The 22,006-nt window shown below is 40.1% G+C and overlaps 1 protein-coding gene across 2 annotated transcripts in view; it reads left to right on the forward strand.

Annotated features, from left to right (window-relative positions):
• EGFL6 (EGF like domain multiple 6) overlaps nucleotides 1-22,006 on the forward strand; it is a 163,594-nt gene that overhangs the window by 86,518 nt on the left and 55,070 nt on the right. The window contains exons 4-5 of one of the 2 annotated variants that reach the window (XM_073586162.1): nucleotides 8,410-8,529; nucleotides 18,138-18,257. In XM_073586162.1, coding sequence (XP_073442263.1) covers nucleotides 8,410-8,529; nucleotides 18,138-18,257 — 240 coding nt within the window. The remainder of the gene's footprint in view (nucleotides 1-8,409; nucleotides 8,530-18,137; nucleotides 18,258-22,006) is intronic. The other variant, XM_073586163.1, reaches the window with a different exon arrangement.

A 22,006-nucleotide genomic window follows, 5' to 3' on the forward strand; every position in this document is an offset into this window, starting at 1 on the left:
GTTCCTGTGTTTTTACTCTGATTACAAATCTTAGAATACCCAGTGGGTAACAGGACATCCTCCCCGGCGGCCATTTGCTCTAGGTGCAGTTCTCTTACTGACCTGAGAGACAAAGGGGGTGCCGTAGAGCTGTGCCTGTGTAGTTACGTCACATTGGTCCTGTCCTTCACATTAGTCATTTAGAACAACATTGGATCATTCAGAGGTCCACATTGAATTTCTGGAGTGAGTTTGCTGCACTGAAAGTAAAGGGGCCGAATAATATTGCACGCCCTACTTTTCAGTTTTTGTATTTCCACAAAAATGTAAAATAGCCAATAAATTTCGTTCATCTTCACAATTGTGTCCCACTTGTTGTTGATTCTTTACCAAAAATTAACATTTGGTATCTTTATGTTTGAAGCATGATATGTGGGAAAAGGTTGAAAAGTTCCAGGGAGCTGAATACTTTCACAGGGCACTGTACTTAGGGAAGAGAAGGAATGTACAAATCAAATAGGAATAGGACAAGGTGAAAGGCATACACCCCAAAACAGCATACAACAATCTCCAGCTGCAACTAACGATCTCCAACTCAGCACAGCAACTCCAGGGAACCAGGAAGTAGAACTTTCACTGTCGAGGAAGGAAAACCCTGGACAGCTTTTATAGAGAGAGGGAATGACCAGATGAGGAGTGGCTGAGAGATGGAGCTGCATGTTTCTAACAAGCATAGAAAGTTTCGTTAACCTCTTCAGCACCAAAGGAAACAAAATTAATTTAATATAGTACATGAAACACACAGGCGAAATGGATGACCTGTGAGTCACAATACATAATTACTTTCTAACCCGAGATCTCCCAGGAGGAAGTGACACACTCGTGACAACATAGCACCACTTTGAGTGTTCCGCTTTAGACTTTATATAAATATTCCAGGTGTTGGTTACATTGTATACATCAGAACATATTGTAAAAGATGACACAATTTTATTACTTTTGCATATGATCTTTATTATATTTAAGGGAATCTGTCACCAGGTTGTTGCCACCTAATGTGAGAGCAGCAAAATGTAAAGACAGAGACCCTGATTCCAGCAATGTGTCACTTACTGGGCTGGTTAGTGTAGTTTTCATAAAAATACAATTTTACCAGCAGGAGATTATCAATAGAGGACTTGTAAACTTGCCGTTAGGTAAACCTCCATATTCATCATTTCTGTATAACCCCTCATCCAACACTGCTTGGCAGCTTTTGTGTACACTGTACATGTGCAGAAATCTGCTAATCAGTCGTGTGGGCGGGGTTATACAGAGCTCAGCATTTAGAGAACTGCTAGATCTGCAGCATGGAAAACAGTGATTTTATCAAAATGACAAAAAGCAGTGCAGCAAGTGACACATTTCTGAAATAAGGGTCTCTGTCCCTACATCATGCTGTTCTCAAATGTGGTAACAAAAAAAATGTTCAGCAAAAATCTGGTGACAGACTCCCTTTAACCCCTTTCCGACATCAGGCGTAATAGTACGCCAAGTCTGACTCCCTCTCTTTGATGTGGGCTCTGGTGGTGAGACCACATCTTTCTTGGGACATGTCAGCTGTTTTGAACAGCTGACATGTGCCTGGAATAGCCGCGGGTGAAATCACGATCCACCTTCGGCTATTAAACCGTTAATTGCTGCTGTCAAATGCTGACAGCGGCATTTAACTCGCGCTTCTGGCCATTGGGCCTGAAATCCGCGCACGGGGGTAACCCCCATCTCGTGATCATGGGTCACCAGTTTGTAGGCATGACAACCAGAGGTCTACAGGAGACCTCTATGGTTGTCACTGCCGGCTTGCTGTGAGTGCCACCCTGCTGTGAGTGCCACCCAGTGGTCAGCGCTTATAGCAAATGAGTAATTCTGCTACATAGAGGCGATGTGATCATCGCCTCTATGTAGCAGAGCCGATCGCATTGTGGCAGCTTCTAGACTATTGAAGCATGCCAAAATTTAAAAAAAAGAAATGTTTTTAAAAATATAAAAAAATAAAAAAATTACAAAAGTTCAAATCACCCTCCTTTCGCCCCATTCAAAATAAAACTATAAAAAAATCAAACTTACACATATTTGGTATTGCCGCGCTCAGAATCGCCTGATCTATCAATAAAAAAAGTATTAACCTGATTAATAAATGGCGTAGCGAGATAAAAAGTCAAAACGCCAGAATTACATTTTTTTGCTCGCCGCGACACAGGTGATCAAAAGATCGTATCTGCACCAAAATGATATCATTAAAAATGTCAGCTCAGTGCACAAAAAAATAAGCCCTCACCCAACCCAAGATCACGAAAAATGGAGACGATACGGGTCTCGTAAAATGGCACAATTTTTTTTTAACAAAGTTTGGAATTTTTTTTCACCACTTAGATAAAAAAGAACCTAGACATGTTTGGTGTCTATGAACTCGCAAAGACCTGGAGAATCATAATGGCAGGTCAGTTTAAGGATTTGGTGAACCTAGTAAAAAAGTCAAACAAAAAACAAGTGTGGGATTGCACTTTTTTTTGCAATTTCACTGCACTTGGAATTGTTTTCCCATTTTCTAGTACATGACATTGTAAAACCAATGGTGTCATTCAAAAGTACAACTCGTCCCGTAAATAACAAGCCCTCACACGGCCATATTGATGGAAAATTAAAAAAGTTGTGGCTCTGAGAAGTAGGGGAGCAAAAAACAAAAACGTCATGAAGGGGTTCAAAGAAGTGTCCAAAACTAAAGTACACAAACATATTAGGTAACTGTTGGGTGAAGATTAGTTGAACAAACAACTATCTCCTCCCATTCCCAAATGTACATGAGCCCTATGTTTGGGTGAGCATTCATGTGTTTACAGTGGGGAAATAGACAACTGGCAGTGCACTGGCAGATGCACACAGAAGGGGGCCCCTGCGCATGAACGGTATATTTGCCCTTACAGCCCAATAGCTCATCATAATGCATAATTCCAACTGATTTGGAGGTAAAAGTCGCCCCCTTATTTTTTGGGCCTTTGTGGAGGTGTACAGGTTACACCAATGATATGGTTGCCCCTGGGGCATTGGCTGATCTCCCCTGAAAACCTAAGGACCAGGTATTGAAAATCCAAATGTGCAGTTCATCATGTGTTGATGGAAGAGTTGGGGTGCTTCATATATATCAGACTGTTGCCCAGTCCTACCAGAATTGGAGGATTTTGACGACTTTCATTTAATGTTTATGGGAGACTTAAAGATATTATGGACATTCCTAGGGGTAGTTTATCTATGGCAGATCAGTGGGGGTCTTACACCTGGCTACCCTACTACTTAGCTACCGCCTGAAGACAGGCTGAGGTAAGTTTATGGTATTTTGTAAGTGTACTGTGCAGTGGTCACTCAGGTATTGTGGTTCTCCTCCCACTGAAGTGAGGGTGATCGGAGCTAAAGGACCTACACACTGCTCAGAGCTGTGCTAGTCTGGCTTTGTACACTGGGAACTTCCATCGGCCACTGCTCTTGGTGTTAGTTGAGCAACATTATAACAGTGTAGATTAAACATATCAGGCTGGAATCTGAGATGTTTTTTTTCTAGAGACGAATTGGATACGGTAAGAGAACTTACTATTAGGCCTGTATGACTTTTCATCCTATGGAAACAGAAATGTTTTTACAGGCAGCAAAAAGATCTTATATACTATGAAAGAAGAGAAAAAGGAGCCAATTCATTTGCACGCCATTCTTGAAGGAAAGTCATCTGGAGTAAATTACGTCAAATTCATTAGGGAGCTACATATTTCCTGATGATTTTGACACATCTTTGTGCTGCCCGTGTATTACACTCTGAAATCTACACGAGCTCCGAGCTTGGATTACTACTTTTCTGTATGACACTTTCTGGCAAAAAGTATAGTGACTCCTTCAGGGTAACATCCGACTTGCCCCTTCAGTCCCATCTAATTTTTAGAATAGCGAAAGGTACAAAAAGTCACAAAATATTGGTTAAACTTCGAAAGTCACAAAAGTGGCTTGAACTGATTGATGAATTGCTCCAAAGCATATTATAAAGTCGAATAGCATTTATTATACAGTGATAAAGCCTTACATACATCGGACTGACAAATATATTTAACCTTTTTCCTAAATAGAAGAATAAAAAAAAATAACTTACAAGTTACAACATTTTGTATAAGCTTTTTAGTGTTTACTTTTCTATGTGTCCTCCAAGTGTCAACTATAAGCATACAATATCTGACGTCACATTATGCCTGACAGGTCTCATTCTGGTCAGTCTCAAGATAACTTAAGAACAAAGGGCTTCCTTGGACAGTGAATAGTCCATTTCTCAGCAGTCCACTGGTATGCCTAAATGGCTGGTGATCCATCATTAAGAAGTCCTGTCGTAGTAATGACACATGTCTGTATGAGATGTATTACGGTACATGCCGCTTCTGTAATACTATACTTTTGATCTGTCCTCCAAAGATAATTTATCTAATGTACTATAAATGTTACAGCCCATCTCTATTACTAGAATTACTAGTAAATAGTAGTACTTGTAACACTATATTGTCAAAGAGATATTCCTCTAAACCAGCATTTTTATTTTTATTCCTTTTATTCACATTCATTGATCCAATGTTCGAAAATATTTCTTGGTCAGAAGAGGAAACCTCCATGTTGTATTTGTGCAAGTTTTACAAAACCAGTGTGTGTACAATATTCTTATGGGAATATTCACTTTCCATTAAGTCTCTTACCCTTTAGTGTCCCGTTGAGCAAATTTTCAGGAAATCCTATAAAGGAGAGAATAAGTCTAAGAGGTTTCCTGCCTCTAAATGAGTCTACAGGCTTAAGCTTTAGTCCCCTGCCATCCGCTCAGTATTGTAGCTACATCTGCAGCTAATATTTATTCCATCTCTCTAGTAAGGTTTGCCCCTCTCCAGACTTTTTCCCATGCATTTAATTGGTTAATTCAGGAAGGTTCTCAAAAAGAGGCATTATTATGACATTCACAATACAGGGTGGGCCATTTATATGGATACACCTAAATAAAATGGGAATGGTTGGGGATATCAACTTCCTGTTCTTGGCACAATAGTATATGGGAGGAGGAAAACTTATGTGCCACAAACAGGAAGTTGATATCAGCAACCATTCCCATTTTATTTAGGTGTATCCATATACATGGCCCACCCAGGTGTATCCATATAAATGGCCCACCCTGTATATTAAGCAGCTGTTATTTTTGCATTATAATGATATTTATTAGCAAATCATCTCTAAATTTAGTGCCGTTTATTCATATTCATATTGTAAGGTGAATCACATACTTGAATAAAGGAAGGTAACTTCGTAATCTCTAAATAAGAGTTTAGTTTCTGACAAATTGTTGGCTTATTTTTCCATACTGTGTCTTACTTTGCCAAGCAGGAGGTAAATTGTAAGCACAAGCAATTGTTGCATTAAAGGCAGACGATTCTGGGTCGCCCGCCAGAGCAGTGGGTTACTCGGTACCAGGCCGGTATCTCAGAGGGAAGTGTCACAGTAGCGGTGACCCGGTCCTTGGCCCTGGGCGTCCATGTAAAAGAATAGTGTGGCTGATGATTAAAGTTTATGAGTGGATGATGCGTGACGCCACCTGTGGTGCTCGGCAATGAAGATGTTAAGCCGACGCTGCAAACAGATCCTCTGGGACAGATGGTGTGGTGCAGCAATGATGTTGTAACCCTCCACAGACAGGGCTGCAGTCCCAGGGCAGAGTAGATGAAGAGGATAGGTGTTGAGGAAGAGGGTGTAGTGTCTGGCACAGAGATGTAGCAGTGCTGGAGAGTTTGCAGAAAGGAGGCAAGGACACAATAGGGTGCAGTTTCTTTTACCTTTACTTTGCTTGGTAAATGCAGTCCAGAATTCCAGATTACAGATGGAACAGAGGCTGGCTGGCCTGGAAGCAACTTAGGAATCTCTCTATCAGATGGGTTGTGTAGTCTCCTTTCTAGCGCTTATTTTAGGTACTTGCAGTACTGTGTTACACTGAAGTTCCACTTGCTTATCCTCTTTAGAACTCCCTTGTATGGCAGACAGCTGTAGCCTTTCTCTTCTGGTTCACACGTCGCTGTTGTGCCTCCGAGTCTTATGTGGGAATAGAGCATTTACAGCTTTCTATTCCTCTGGTTTCTGTTGCAGGACCATCAGTGTCCATACAGCCTTGGAGATCGGGCTCCAGATCATGCGCTATAGCTGGGAATGAGCCTGAACTCTCTGCTCAATCCTCCAGCTCTTCTCCTCACGTCCACACACGTTGCCCTCCTCGCACGAACTCCTCAATTTCCCCTTCTCTGCCCCCAGAGAGCAGCTCTTCCCCCAGTTTTGGTTCAGAGCGCCCTCTGCTGGCCTGGAGTGGGAACTGTGTTGTGTTATGATTAACTGCCAGAGAGACCCTTTATTGCTTCCAAGCATGACATCACACTCCCAAGGAGGAAGGTAATGCCACTGTGGCGACCATACTCCTGGGGGCGCCACAATTCTGTTCTACATCTTACATAGATAGGATATAAGTATTATGTAAGCCATGACTTTCCACGGCACATAGTATCTTTATCATTGCTTTTCAGCAAAAATAGCAGTTTACGAAATCCAGATGAAAACCTGATGGACCCTTCCGAAACCAATATGATCTGTCAGGTTTAACAGGATTGGTCAATAGTATCATGCTCCTATAAGACTGGTATAGGCTTAAATAAGAGCTGAACGGTCAAAACGTTGCTTTGCTACATGCATGGAACAACAAAGGAATTTTTTTCCAGATTTAGTAACCCTGGTGAGTGTTGTCCGTCAATCTTTTGTTTGGGCCAATAAGAATGATGGTCGCAATTAGGAGCCTTGCGAGACGCTTCTGTTTTTCCAACATCTAGATTTCATTCTAAAAATTTTGTCCCATGGTCAGTTTTATAAATTTTTATTTGAACTCTTATAAGTAAATTTGTATGTTATATATTTTATGTAGTTATTATCCTTCATGTGTTGTACAAAGTTACAGGAAACTATAAGTGACAATCTGGAATAGACTCAGACAATGGAGTAGTAAGATACTGGAGAGAGTAGGCCCACACAATCTTATGATGTAAGAAGCCTCTTATGATTCTGGTGTTGCAGAAAAATAATCAACAATAAGAATAGTTAACCATATAGCTATTGATATTCTGTATTTATAAACCACTATTTCTTAGCTTGATAGAGTTGTCCATTCATTAAAAGTTAATATTAACGGGCCCAGGATGTGGTGGTAATAAAGAAAAAAATCACATCCCATATCAGTGCTGTTCATCCGTCCTTGGTAGTGCTTCTCCCTAGCATCATCATCTGACAAGTGTCATCACAATACCACTGCAGCCAGTCATCAGACACTGATCAGTTGCAGCCTTCACATTCCATCATAGCGGAAATATCTGGATCATACAGAATTTGAAGGCTTCAGTTGAAGAGTAGCTGCTGATTGATTGCAGTGGTCTAGTTTCTCCCCTTTAGATGTTAATGCCATGAGGCTCGGGACACAGTACTGAGTGCCAATGAGTGGTGCCAATTTGGGAGGTGAGGTCCATGAACATTAATGTGGGGGACAATCGCTTTAGTCTTACAGTATATTCTTCTGAATCCCTAAAAGTAAAGACCTAAGTCACAAAGAAATTATCAAAGCTACAATAATCCAGGAAATAGGCTGAAAAAAAGCAAAGAATTTTCAGTATACGTACAGTAGATTTTGTGAATGGTATGCACATACTGTTGACACCTGTCTTAAGTATATTGGCACTTTGTCAGGGCTTGTCAAGAATCCAGTCCTTAACATGTTGTTTTTCTTCCCTAGATGAAAACATGTACATGTATTAGCCATTTTATCTTAATTGGGTAATGTCATAGCCACAGCTGTTCTTCAAAATCCCCATCTGGTGGAATTTAAAACTCCAAAGACAGCTGGGATTTGTAGTACAACAGGTGTAAAAACTTCGAACTCCAGATGGCAGGGGATTACAGATTGGGTTTATATTTTCATACATTTGTGTTTTTCATGGTTTTTCACAAGACTAATAATAGACAAAGTAAATGGTTCCCCAAATATCTATATAATGTAAAGCAGGGCGATGAGATCATCAGTTTCATTCTATAGATCCCTCGTGCCCCCCTTCCCAACAATATGGTGTTACACTATTTTACCATAGTTATCAACTCTGTGCTACATCATTTCTCCTTGTGTCTTTGGCCTCCAGCTTTGTTTTTGGCGGCGATTAGACTACGTCGCAGGTAAAGATTATGGCAAACTACATGAACTAGAAACGACCTCAATTCATTTTCCAACTGAAAATCTTTTCCTTGGCAGCGCGTCTACTTGAAAGCTATGTGTCTGCATATTTGTCAATGAGATGTCTTTTGCAGACTTGAATGAATGCGGTCTTAAGCCTCGTCCCTGTGAACATCGGTGTATGAACACTCAAGGCAGCTACAAGTGCTATTGTCTTAATGGCTACATGCTGATGCCAGATGGCTCATGCTCAAGTAAGTTATGGAAACCGTGCAGAAATGTATTATTATCTCATTGTTTTAGCACACGCTGCAGTTTTTGTCTGTACATGTTTATCTCACTTATATTCTCAAGATACCTAATATTGTACTAGGTGTGATCAGAGGGAGCCTGAGACTAACTGTATGAACATTCTGGATGTATATAAATTATATGGATTGCCAATAACCATTGTATGAAACTGCAATATTCTTTAATATATGAAGATGTGATCCAGGAAAACCCACCAAGGGATCTTGTGTTTCACCGATAGCAATCTTTTTCCTATGTACTGCCTCAGGACGTACAGATTCACTGTTCATTACAGGACTATATTCTCCTGTCATAATGGATGTCACATAAAAGGATTCATCAAGGTCAGGCGCAAAGTCAGCAGCATGAAAGGCAAAATAGAAGGTATAGGGTTTCTCAAGGTCAAGGTCAGTGACTGACCATAGTCAATAGAGAGATCAAATAACAAGGTCAAGATCCGGTTCCAAAGCTCAGATCTTACCTTACAGGAGAAAGGGCATCTTCCCCATCTTGAGAAAAAATATTCTATTTCGAAAGTCGTTGGAAAGTCTACATCAGAAACTAATGTTTGCACAGATGACTGTTAGAAATAAGGCTTAGATACTTTATATACATACATAATGAAATATGACACCAAGATTTTACCCCCAAACTATTTATATGTACATGTTACTCTTGCAAACCACAAGTTCATCCATGCATTTAACCAGTCCGTTCCTCCATTACAGAGAAATTGCCATTTGGCTCAGTATGCAAATGAAACTGAAGTGCTTTTGGTGTGTCGAAAACATTCTTTAGCCTCTACTCTCCACAGCCATACTTCCCACCTAGTGAAGCCTTCTGCTTCTTATCGTCGCATAGCAAAGAAGCAGTCAGTAAAACATAGGGCGGCGTGGGCATAGAATAGAGCTGTAGGCTTAGGAAGAACTTCCAGACGATGAAAGCACTTCAGCCTCATTTGCATATTGATTGAAATGACAGTTTCTTGGTAATAGAGGAACTGACTGACTTGACAGGGTAAAACAAACAAAAAAAATAGCCTCACTGTGTCCTATATTATAATTCAGTTCATTTAGCAAAAGTGGAAACTGAGAGACTCATTGCTAAGGAAAGTAAAACAAACCCCAAACTATTCTTTAATTATATAAACAGTAAATTGATTAAAATTGATGGTGTCGGCCCTTTAAAGAACAATGAGGGTGAAATCATAGAGAGCGATGTGGGAAAAGAAAATGCTTTAAATACTTTTTTCTCAACAGTGTTCACACAAGAAAAGGATTTGCTAGGGGAAATGCAGAGTGATAATGTAAACTCCCCATTAAGTATTACCTGCCTAACCCAGGAAGAAGTACCCGCCTTAGTAAGATTAAAATTGACAAATCACCAGGCCCTGATGGCAATCACCCTCGGGTATTAAGGGAGTTAAGTAATGTGATAGACAGGCCTTTATTCCTTATATTTAAAGACTCTATAGAAACAGGGTCTGTTCCTTTTGATTGGCGGCAAGCAAATGTACCAATATTCAAAAAGGGGTGTAAAAGGGAACCTGGAAACTATAGGCCGGTAAGCTTAACATCTGTTGTGGGTAAAATTTTTGAAGGGTTTCTAAGGGATACCATTATGGAATATCTCAATGTTAATAAATGTTTAACTCCATATCAACATGGATTTATGAAGGATCGCTCCTGTCAAACTAACCTGATCAGCTTCTATGATGATGTAAGCTCTCAAATGGACCAAGGAGAATCATTGGATGTTATTTATCTCGCCTTCTCTAAAGCATTTGACACTGTCCCACATAAAAGATTGGTAAGTAAGATGAGAAAGCTTGGGCTAGGGGAAAATGTGTGTAGATGGGTAGGTAGCTGGCTTAGTGATAGAAAACAAAGAGTGGTTATTAATGGTGCATACTCAGATTGGGCCAGGGTTACTAGTGGGGTACCACAGGGTTCTGTATTGGGCCCCCTACTATTTAATATATTTATTAATGATCTAGTGGATGGCTTACACAGTAAAATATCAGTATTTGCAGATGATACAAAACTATGCAAGGTAGTTAACACAAAGGAGGACAGTTTGCAACTACAGACAGATTTGAGTAAATTGGAGAATTGGGCTGAAAAATGGCAAATAAGGTTTAACACAGATAAGTGTAAGGTTATGCACATGGGAAGGAGAAACAGATGCTACAATTACTTACTAAATAGGAAACTGCTGGGGAAATCAGACATGGAAAAAGACTTAGGCATCTTAGTCAATAACAACCTAAATTGGAGTGCCCAGTGTCAGGCAGCTGCCACCAAAGCAAATAGGGTCATGGGATGCATTAGAAGAGGTCTGGGGACACGAGATGAAAACATAATTCTCCCTCTGTACAAATCACTCGTCAGACCACACTTGGAGTATTGTGTGCAATTTTGGACGCTGGTGATCAAGAAAGACATTACTGTACTTGAAAGGGTTCAAAGGCGGGCTACTAAAATGATAAATGGAGTTGGTTCACTACAATACCCAGAAAAGTTATCAAAATTAGGTCTATTTACTCTAGAAAAGAGAAGACTTAGGGGAGACTTAATATATATGTACAAGTATATCAGAGGGCAATACAGAGATCTCTCCAATGAGCTGTTTGTACCAAGGACTGTGACAAGAACAAGGAGGTACTCTCTTCGTTTGGAGGAAAGACAATTTCTGCACCAGCATGGAAGAGGGTTCTTCACGGTAAGAGCAGTGAGGCTCTGGAATTCTCTTCCTGAGGAAGTGGTGATGGCCAACTCACTGAATGAATTTAAGAAAGGAATGGATGCTTTTCTTGTGAGTAACAGTATAGAGGGTTGCGAATAACATAATATTATAGGTAGACGGTTGACCCAGCTTAGGGGAAGGAATTTTTTTCCCTATGGAGAAAATTGCCTTCTACTCTGTGGGTTTTTTGCCTTCCCCAGGATCAACAATGCAGAACAGCTGCACTAAAAATAGGCTGAACTAGATGGACATAAGGTCTTCCTTCAGCCTTCAAAACTGTTACTATGTTACTATGTATGTCTTGCAATGTAGTGGGTCTCCAGCCAATAGTCATGACTTATCATAAGAAAGAAATTTTGGCGAGTCCCAAAAATAGATACTCAGTGAATAAGGGCTTTGCCAGAAACACGCTGAGATGTATCCCCAACCTATATGATCTTTTAAAATATTTGAAATAAATTTGAGGATTTTATCTATTTTTGAGACTCGCCAAAATTTCTTACTTTCTTTCTGACTGACTTGACAGTGGAGATGGACTTGACTTTTCAAGTGCTACTTGAGATTATGAATTTTTTTTTTTTGGGGGGGTGAAATCCTGCTGTCAAATTACCTTTAAATGTTGAATCATTAAAATTGTACAATATGATGAGACTGTTTTTTCCTTAAAAGAAATTTTGTTTCTCCTGGGTCAAATTCTACACTTCGTTTTTGTCTATTTTTCATTCTCTTATTTATGTAACTGGGAAAAACTAGTTTGAAGCAAATTTGACAGTGACAGTGAAATTTGATATATAATCTGAGAGCAACATAACAAAGGTCAAGAAAGCGATATGTCAATTATTAGGCTGTGTGTTTCAGTGTCAATACAATCAGTATTTTATCAGCAGGAGATTATCACTGCCTGACTAGATCTCACGTGCATGGCAGTCCCGCTAATCTGTGTAACCCTGTCCCCCACCACTGACTGGCAGCTTGCTGACAATGTACAGTGTTCCATTTTCTCTCTTTAAACTTAATAAACTAAACCTCCACAAGTGCCCACCAGCTGCGTAGAAAGCTCCATATGTATAAAATATCAAGTGCCTAAATAAAAAATGTGCAGATCTCAATAAGTAAAAATTAAAAAAAAAACTTTTATTGACACAGCATTTAAAAAGGTCATGAAAACATACAAGGCTAAAAAAAAACTAGATGAGCTGAAGCTTCTCAAAGGTACTGTATATATCATTAGTAACAACAATCTGCATTAAAGATGTTACTCCAGAATGTTCAAAGTCCCATGATTTACTATGCATAAGGAGATATAGTAAGTGTAGCAGGATGTTGAGTATTAAGGAGTTGTAAATAGCACAAAGTACATACACAGTGGTAGGCCGGAGTCACACTACAGCGAGATACGGCCGAGTCTCGCAGGTTAAAACCAAGCTGTGGCACCGGCACTCCGGAGCGGAGCGTGCAGCTCCATGTATTGCTGTGGGGCTGCATGCTCCGCTCCGGAGTGCCGGCGCCAGAGCTTGGTTTTAACCTGCGCGACTTGGCCGTATCTCGCTGTGTGTGATCCCGGCCGTAAGAGTAAATTCTGCCCTGGAAAGATCGCACCTGATGCACATTTCTCATAAAGCTTTGTGAGAAGAAGCTTTGAACAAAATGCACGTTGGGTGCGTTATTTCTAGGTGAGCATGTCCTTTTACCACTGTGCATGCACTTTGTTTTTCACAACTCGTCTTTTTCATCTTCTTGCTACACATAGGATATGTTTTATACACTGAAAATCCTATGCTTTTGAACGAACATTCTTGAGTATCTATCTCTAATGTGTTATTATTTTCAGCATATGAAGTATGATATATACTTGCATGATTCTGTAATTGTGATGTGAGGCTAGTTACTACTTATGGACTCGCCATGAGGTGGGAAAATCAAGGCATTCGAGGTCAGAAGCCAGGAATAAACAGAGGGGTCAGGCAAAGGTGCAGTCAGGTCACAGTCCGGGGTCAGAATTTCAAGAAGGTAGCCGATCAAGACAAAGGGGCTAGGCAAATGGATGGTCACAGGCACATCCAAGGTCGGCTAACAAAGATGAAAATGCTAGAACTCAAAGCACAGAGCAAATACACATCAAACTGAGCAGAGCTACAACTGGCAGAGATAAGAGGCAGACAGCCAGCTGAATAGCCTGGGAATCATTCCTAACAGGAGACACCTGTGTATAACCCAGCATACCCCAGGCCTGATTGCGAGACTGGACTGTCACTCACCACAGTGACAGCTCAACACACACAAGCCTCAGATTGGATGGCAGAGCTGACTATCATGATACTGACAGCACAGAACATGGTGCCCCAGATTGGACTGCTGAGCTGCCACCACACTGAGAGGAGGAATCGTGACATGTGGTTGTTGGGAATTAATCTAATAGGGTAGTGCAAGGTATGGTGCAGCAACAGTAAAGTCTTAGATCAATGGCAAAACATGGAGCCTTTCTAACATGATAGAGAGAGATAAAAGTGAAGTAATAGGATGGTGCAGACCCATGGAGAGCTTTGTGGATGAAAGTGTGAAATTGAATGAACAACCAGTACAGTTTAGTGAGGGAAAGATGGATTAGTAGTAAACTACAGTAATCAATATGACAATTAATGAAATTACAAGTGCTGTCTGTTTTTACAGTGAGAAAACATTGACTTTTTGGAGATGTTTTTGAGGCACAAGAAATATATAATGTACAGGTTAGATCTTAGTTTATGTTATAAACAGTTATGGTACTACCACACAACAAATTACAAATATCAGGTTTTGGTTGGTAACTAGGGAGAGAAAAAACAAGAAGTCAGCTTTCTGAAAGTTTTGTTTTCAGACATAGAAGACGCTATGTTAGACCATGAACAATCACTGATGTTTTCTAAAAGTGCAAGGGTGTTGTCACAAAAAAGTATTTCGTTGGGTGTATTCAACATTGAGATTCTTCTGAAAGCCAACTCCTGCTGATAGGTTTTCCAGTAGGAGCTGTAAAGAGAGGAATTACTCAAGCCTTAAAGGGAATCTGTCACCCCTTTTTTGAGATATCATATAATGATATCATTCAATTGTGTGTCACATAAGGATTCTCTTAGTACCGTGGGCCGGTCCAATGGGCGGGGCTTATTCAACTGCTCCCCCCCTCCCTGTCTTTCTCTACACAAGAAGAAATGCATAGAGCAAGACAGGGAGGGGGGAGCAGGTGAATAAGCCCCGCCCAGCGGACCGGACAGCAGCAGTTTACATACATCTGAACCGATATAAAAAAGGTATTTATGCATGAAAGGTGCGGGGTCAGGGGGAAGAAAAAGTACTAAGAGAATCCTCATGTGACACCCAATTGAATGATATCATTATATGATATATCAAAAAAGGGGTGACAGATTCCCTTTAAGAACTCATAAAGCAAGGGGAAAAGATGAGAAAGCAAAGAGAGCCTGCAAAATAAAATGCTGAACGAGAGTTTGGAGAGATAGGAAGAAAACCGAGAGCGCAGTATTCTTACAAGAAGAAGAATTGAGAATAAGTTGGTGGCCTATATCATTCAATGCCATAAAGGGATGCAGAAGAATCAATATTTTGATTTGCCCCCTCTCCTTATGTACTTGTGTGTCCCTTGTCTTACACATGTTTACTATACTTATCTATATTTCCCCTTTTCACATGTAAAGCGCCATGGAATAAATGGCGCTATATAAATGCATAATAATAATATTTGTTAGTTACCATTACAGGTAGTTGCCAGGTGATCAGTTAAGACTTTGGTGAGGTTCTGTACCCTCTACAGTGTGGATGCCAAATAGTAAGGGGGACGAGGAAGGACGTTAGCCAAGAATAGGTAGCTGTTTTTCCTTTGAGGCAGGAGAAATCTGTAGGTCATGTTAGTTAAATTGTGCAAAAATTGGCTTTTAAGTTGTTATTCACACAAACCGCAGGACTTGGTTTTAAGTGTCCATAATAAAAGACGTATGTAAAACAGTCAGTGTAGACGTGGAAGCACTGAACTGTGACAACACGTCAGGCTTCCCATTAAACCACGGAGCCGAAAATCTGATTCATGTTGTGGTATTTTATGCTCATAAAGTAGAGCAATCCATGCAGTTTATATTGGCAGTGCTCACCTGATTTTGCTTTATTCTTAAAGAACATTATTAAAAAAAAGTCTGCCGAAATCTTACAAAGCCAGGAGCAGAGATTAATGATATACAGTTGTTTTCTATTAAATCATACCTCAGTATAGTAGAGGATCTACTAAGATTTAATGAGGAGACATAATATCTTCTCCAGACCGGGAATATAATATCATGTAATACTGGCATGTATATATTTCTGCAACTTTAATGATTCTTATCTGACATGAAATTTTATTTAAAGGCTATGTTCACTTTTCCTAACAATTTTGCATTATCCAAAAACATAAATATAGGAACTTAAGCAATTTTGCAATAATTAACAATTTCTTACTATTTTGTTTCTACAGCTCCGGCACAGATCTGTGTTTCTCCATGGTAACAGACAACAAACCATCCCGATGCATTGTGCTTCACCCGCCATGCTCCTCCCAAATGTGAATTAGTAGAAAACCGAGGGCAAGTGGAGGGAATATGGCTGCAGAATTAGACTATGTAGTTTGCTTATAATCTGTCACTAAGGAGACACATTGCCTGATTAGGAGCTGTAGAAACAACAATGGGAGATCTTTTAATTAAGATCGGTTACAAAAAATGGCTAATTTTTCATTTGAGGCATTGGGATAACAAAAAGTGGTTGTGAAGCTGGGCAAAGCCTTTAGATACATGTCATATCTCTACTTAAAAGGAACTTGTCATGTAAAATTACATTATAAACCTGTAGATATGGGGTTAATCTGCAGGTTCTTAGCGTGGTGATCCTGCCCGGTGCCCGCAATGAGAGCCCCGCTGCCAGGAGGAAATTAGTTTTATTTGTACCAGCAGCGTTCGTCTTTCAGTCATAGGGGTTGGTCAGTTTCAGCTTCAGTCACCGCTCAGTGTATAGAGAGCGGCGGCCGTAACCGTGCCCCCAGCACTGACTGACTGCTGGCTCTAATGCGGGCACAGTTACAGCTGCCATTATGTACACTGAGAGGTGACTGAAACCATCCCGTCCAATGCTATTGACTGTAAGATGAATGATGCCAGGAGGAATAAAGTTAATTTCCTCCTGGCAGCCGGGCTCTCAGTGAGGACGCCAGGCAGTTTCAGAATGCTTTTAACCTGCAGATTAACACCATATCTGTAAGTTAATAGCAACATTTTACATGACAGGTTCCCTTTAGGCTGTGTTCACACACAGCATTTTTTTAGCGGTATTTTTAGCGGTTTTGCCAATAAAACTGCTATAAAACCGCTAAAAATAAGCTTCCCAGTAATTTCTATGCGTTTTGCACTTATTGTGCAAATTGATGCGTTTTTTACCGCGAAAAAAACGCATTGCGGTAAAAAACGCAGCATGCTTATTAATTTCGCGGATTTTTCCGCGTTTCTGGCTATTTCTATGCGTTTTGAAAACGCGCGGAAAAAAATGCATAAAAAACGCGCATTTCTGCACTGAAAACGCGCAGAAAAAAACGCGCGGTTTCTGGGAAGGGAGTCAGGTTTTCCAGCAGAAATTTTCTGCTACGTGTGCACTTAGCCTTAATCTTATATGTATATTGCTGCAGATATTTCATAACAGGTCGATAGTCCATATGTCATTTAATGGAGTTTCCAACCGTACCTTTATCAAAATCAAAAGCTGAAAAAACTTACCTCATGTCCCTTCAGCTCCTGAGCCTGGTCTTTGTTCACATGGCTGAAATCAGCAGAAGACTAGGCCCAGAAGATTCACGTCCATTGGACACATGCTGAAGTTGTGACGTTACTTCGGCAGATATGTGAACAAACACCAAGCACAGGAGCCGAGAGGCCGCCCTGGAGAGACAGGGCAAACTTATCGTCTAAAAAAAAAAAATTAAAATTGGAAAACCGTGTAAGTGCTAAGATTGTTTACTAAGGTTGGAAATGTTCATGTAGACAAGGTGACTCTCATTATCCAAACACTAGACATTGCGGCATAATGCGTCTGTCCAGACATTGTACGGAATCATAATAGGGCACCTACATGGATTACTATACCTTCCGACACCTCCAACTCCAGAAAGAATTTTTTTCTCTGAGATTCCATAAGTCTGATAGCAAATAAATTTACTGTATATTCCATAGATCAACATACGGCAACACAGAAAGTCCCTTTATCTGCATAATAGGCCGCAACATGGGACTACACCCAGCCTCCGGCACATACCATGGGTACTCTACCATCTCTTATATAAGCAATGCTCGTATTAGAGTATACGTCTGTAATACTGTATGTGATTGAACATGGCATCAGTTTTGCACAACACACAATTCCTTTAAGAGCCCTTGCAGGAAAAATTAAATATTGTGTGGCTGCTATTTAAATGTAATACATGGATGCTCAAATCCTCCTCGAGTCTACCTAAGCAAGGGCTGCAGCTTGGTTCTGGGCCCTGGATAAATATATATTTTTTTTTAAATTCGCTTATAAATATATATACTTATGTACATTAACAGTGAAGAATTGAGGAGGGGACTGTCAAATATATTTAGGATTAAATAAAAAAAGGTTATATGAAATTGAGGTAGACTTATACTATAAATGTTCCTGTGCAGATATTTTAGAGACTTGGTTTTGTTCTTTTAAATGTATAAATGTTTCTGTATCACTGAATACAGAGTAATAAAACAAAGACATTGCCAGAACTGAAATATTGTACCATTAATTCCAGACTCCAGGACCTGTGCGATGGCAAACTGCCAATATGGCTGTGAAGAAGTCAAGGGAGAAGTGCGATGCTTATGCCCGTCAAGTGGGCTGCAGCTGGGGCCAGATGGAAAGAATTGCATAGGTGTGTGAGCATACTTTTTTTCATTTTTCCAACTTTACTTACACTTTATATCAAATAACCAAGAAAAAAAATATAGATATAGATATTGAATTTTAAAGTTACACTGAAATCATTTCCTGTGATGTTTTTTGGACCCGTACTCTATAAATTATACACAAGATGTGCTGCAGATGAATTGCTTGAGGGGGATCGTCACCACTGACATTTCCTAGGCAGGAAACCAGACAATCAGACAATGTGAGACCTTACAAGATATTTTATAAGATTAGATATCTGAGACAATTATAGAAGAGACACCCAGCTGTGTACTTCATTTAGATAGCTTCCACGTCATTATCCACAAGCTGGTTCTGCCCAAGAAACCAGTGATGTACAGGTACAGCTCACAGAATTAAAATATCAAAATGTTAATTTATTTCAGTTCTTCAATATAAAAAGGGAAGCTCATATATTATACAGAGTCATTACAAACAGAGCGATCTATTTCAAGTGTTTATTTCTGTTAATGTTGATGACTATGGCTTACAGCCAATGATAATCCGAAAGTCATTATCTCAGTAAATTAGAATACTTTATAACACCAGCTTGAAAAAATTATTTTAAAAACTGAAATGTTGGCCTACTGAAATGCATGTTCTGTAATTGCACTCAACACTTGGTCGGGGCTCCTTTTGCATCAATTACTGCATCAATGCGTCGTGGCATGGAGGCGATCAGCCTGTGGCACTGCTGAGGTGTTATGGAAGCCCAGGTTGCTTTGATAGCAGCATTCAGCTCATTTGCATTGTTGTGTCTGGTGTCTCATCTTCCTCTTTGACAATACCCCATAGATTCTCTATGGGGTTAAGGTCAGGCTAGTTTGCTGGCCAATCAAGCACAGTGATACTGTTGTTTATAAACCAGGTATTGGTACTTTTGGCAGTGTGGATAGGTGCCAAGTCCTGCGGGAGAATGAAATTTCCATCTCCAAAACGTTTGTCGGCAGAGGGAAGCATGAAGTGCTCTAAAATTTCCTTGTAGACGGCTGCGCTGATTTTGGTCTTGATAAAACACACTGTATCTATACCAGCAGATCATAAAACTCCCCAAACCGTCACTAATTGTGGAAACTTCACACTAGACCTCAAGCAGCTTGGATTGTCTGTTTCTCCAGTCTTCCTCCAGACTTTGGGACCTTGATTTCCAAGGACTAGTGTAAAGTATCCACAATCAATGGTTGTTTTGGGAGCCATGTCATCTGCTGGTGTAGGTCCACTGTGTTTTATCATGACAAAAGTCAGCGCAGCCGTCTACAAGGAAATTTTAGAGCACTTCATGCTTCCCTCTGCTGACAAGCTTTTTGGAGATGGACATTTAATTTAAGAACGTAAATAAATTAACGTTTTGATGATATTCTAATTTTGTGAGAAGCACCTGTAGTGGGGAAAAGACGTATTTGATACACTGTTGATTTTGCAAGTTTTCCCACCTACAAAGAATGAAGAGGTCTGTAATATATTTATCGTAGGTACAATTCAACTATTAAAGACAGAATCTAACAAAAAAAATCACATTGCATGATTTTTACATAATTAATTTGCATTTTATTGCATGAAATAAGTATTTGATACAATATAAAAACAGAACTTAATATTTGGTACAGAAACCTTTGTTTGCAATTACAGAGGTCAGACGTTTCTGGTAGTTTTTCACCAAGTTTGCACAAACTGGAGCAGGAATTTTGGCCCACTCCTCCATACAGATCTTCTCCAGATCTTTCAGGTTATGGGGCTGTTGCTGCACAACATTGAGTTTCAGCTCCCTCCAAAGATTTTCTGTTGGGTTCAGGTCTGGAGACTGGCTAGGCTACTCCAAGACCTTGAAATGCTTCTTGTGGTGCCACTCCTAGGTTGCCCTGGCTATGTGTTTCGGGACATTGTCATGTTGTAAGGCTCAGCCACGACCCATCTTTAATGTTCTTACTGAGGGAAAGAAGTTGTTGGCTGAAATTTTGTGATACATGACCCCATCCATCCTTGCTTCAATACGGTATAGTTGTCATGTCCCCTTTGCAGAAAAGCACCCCCAAAGTATGATATTTCCACCACCATGCTTCAGTGATGGGATGGTGTTCTTGGAGTTGTATTCATCCTCCTTCCTCCAAACATGATGTGAGGAATTGATACCAAAAAGTTCTATTTTGGTCTTATCTGACCACATGACCTTCCCCCATGTCTCCTCTGGATCATCCAGATGGTCATTGTTGAACTTTAAACGGGCCTGGACATGTGCAGGATATTAATCCTTAACAGTGTAATGTGATCCAAAAGGTAATGTTTGAGACTGTGGTCCCAGCTCTCTTCAGGCCATTGACAAGGTCCTCCTGTGTAGGTCTGAGCTGATTCCTGACCTTTCTCAGAATCATCCTTACCCCACAAGGCAAGATGTTGCATGTAGCCCCAGACTGAGGAACATTGACAGTCATCTTGTATTTCTTCCATTTTCTAAAAATTGCAGCAACGGTTGTTGCCTTCTCATCAATTTAATTATTTAAAAATCATAAAATAAGACTTTCTGTTTTTTTTATTTTTAGATTCTGTCTCACAATTGAAGTATACCTACGATAAAAATTACAGACCTTTCCATTTTTTGTAAGTGGGAAAAACGTGCAACATCAGCAGTATATCAAACACATATTTTCCCCACTGTATCTGCCCCCCAATACAGATTCCAACCCTCTTTGGTGGCCAATTGATTGAAATAGCCTATATCAATCCCTATAATCTACAAGTATATAGTATAAGTATATAGTACACGTACAGTAGAATGCAAAAGTTTTAGGCAGGTGTGAAAAAAATACTGCAAAGTGATGAACAATCCTGTATTTTCAAGTAATCATTTTTTTAAAGTGTAAATATCTATAATTTCTATGGAACACATACAAATTCTGGTTGAATCATATTTTAAAGGAGTTGTCCGTTCTAAAATTAAAAAAAAGGCCTGCAGTCACTCTGTGTGACTGCAGATTTATGAATCCCCCAAGCACACACACTGTGTGCTGCAAGGATTCGCCGCTTTCGGAGCCGGGAGCGACAGTGATGTATGCTTCCCTGGCAGAACCCATCTAGTGGGTGTGGCCTCGCTCCATACGCTCATATGGAGCGAGACTGGTCCAGTGGGCGTGGCCTTGCTCAATACAAGTATAGAAAGAGGCCACGACCACTATTTGGGCTCTGGTTAGGACTATGCATATCGCATTCACCGCTGTTCTCAACTCAGAAACCACCGAATCCTTTTCATTTTGGATCGGAAAACCCTTTAAATAACCTAATCATAGACATTTATGGCATATTTGTGGAACCTTTCATCAGAATGGGGGTCCCTAATCTCCTTTTCTAACTGATGCTCGGCCTACAGAGATAGTAGTGGCTAGTATGACTTGCATAGGATGTTTATTTGCATACTGAGATCTATGTCATGAGAGTGTCATACAGCAGAAATGTACGGTAAGTGTTCTGAATTCATGAATGGCCAATATCATGACAGTGTGATTTTTTTTTTTTATATAGGTAGTGATATGGAAAATGAATTAAAAAAAGCATTATTAAAAATGTAAAACAAAATACATTTAACCTCTTAACGACCGCCAATACGTCTTTTAACGGCGGTAATTTAGGCCACTTAAACCACAGCGCCGTTAATTCATGGCTCTGTGGAGGAAGTAAATAGCGCCCCCCAGTGTCAGATTTTTTCTGGGGTCTCGGCTGCCG

The sequence above is a fragment of the Dendrobates tinctorius genome, unplaced genomic scaffold (assembly GCF_039654945.1).
Source record: "Dendrobates tinctorius isolate UK_male_01 unplaced genomic scaffold, ASM3965494v1 ptg000091l, whole genome shotgun sequence".
NCBI classification, from domain to species: Eukaryota; Metazoa; Chordata; class Amphibia; order Anura; family Dendrobatidae; genus Dendrobates; species Dendrobates tinctorius.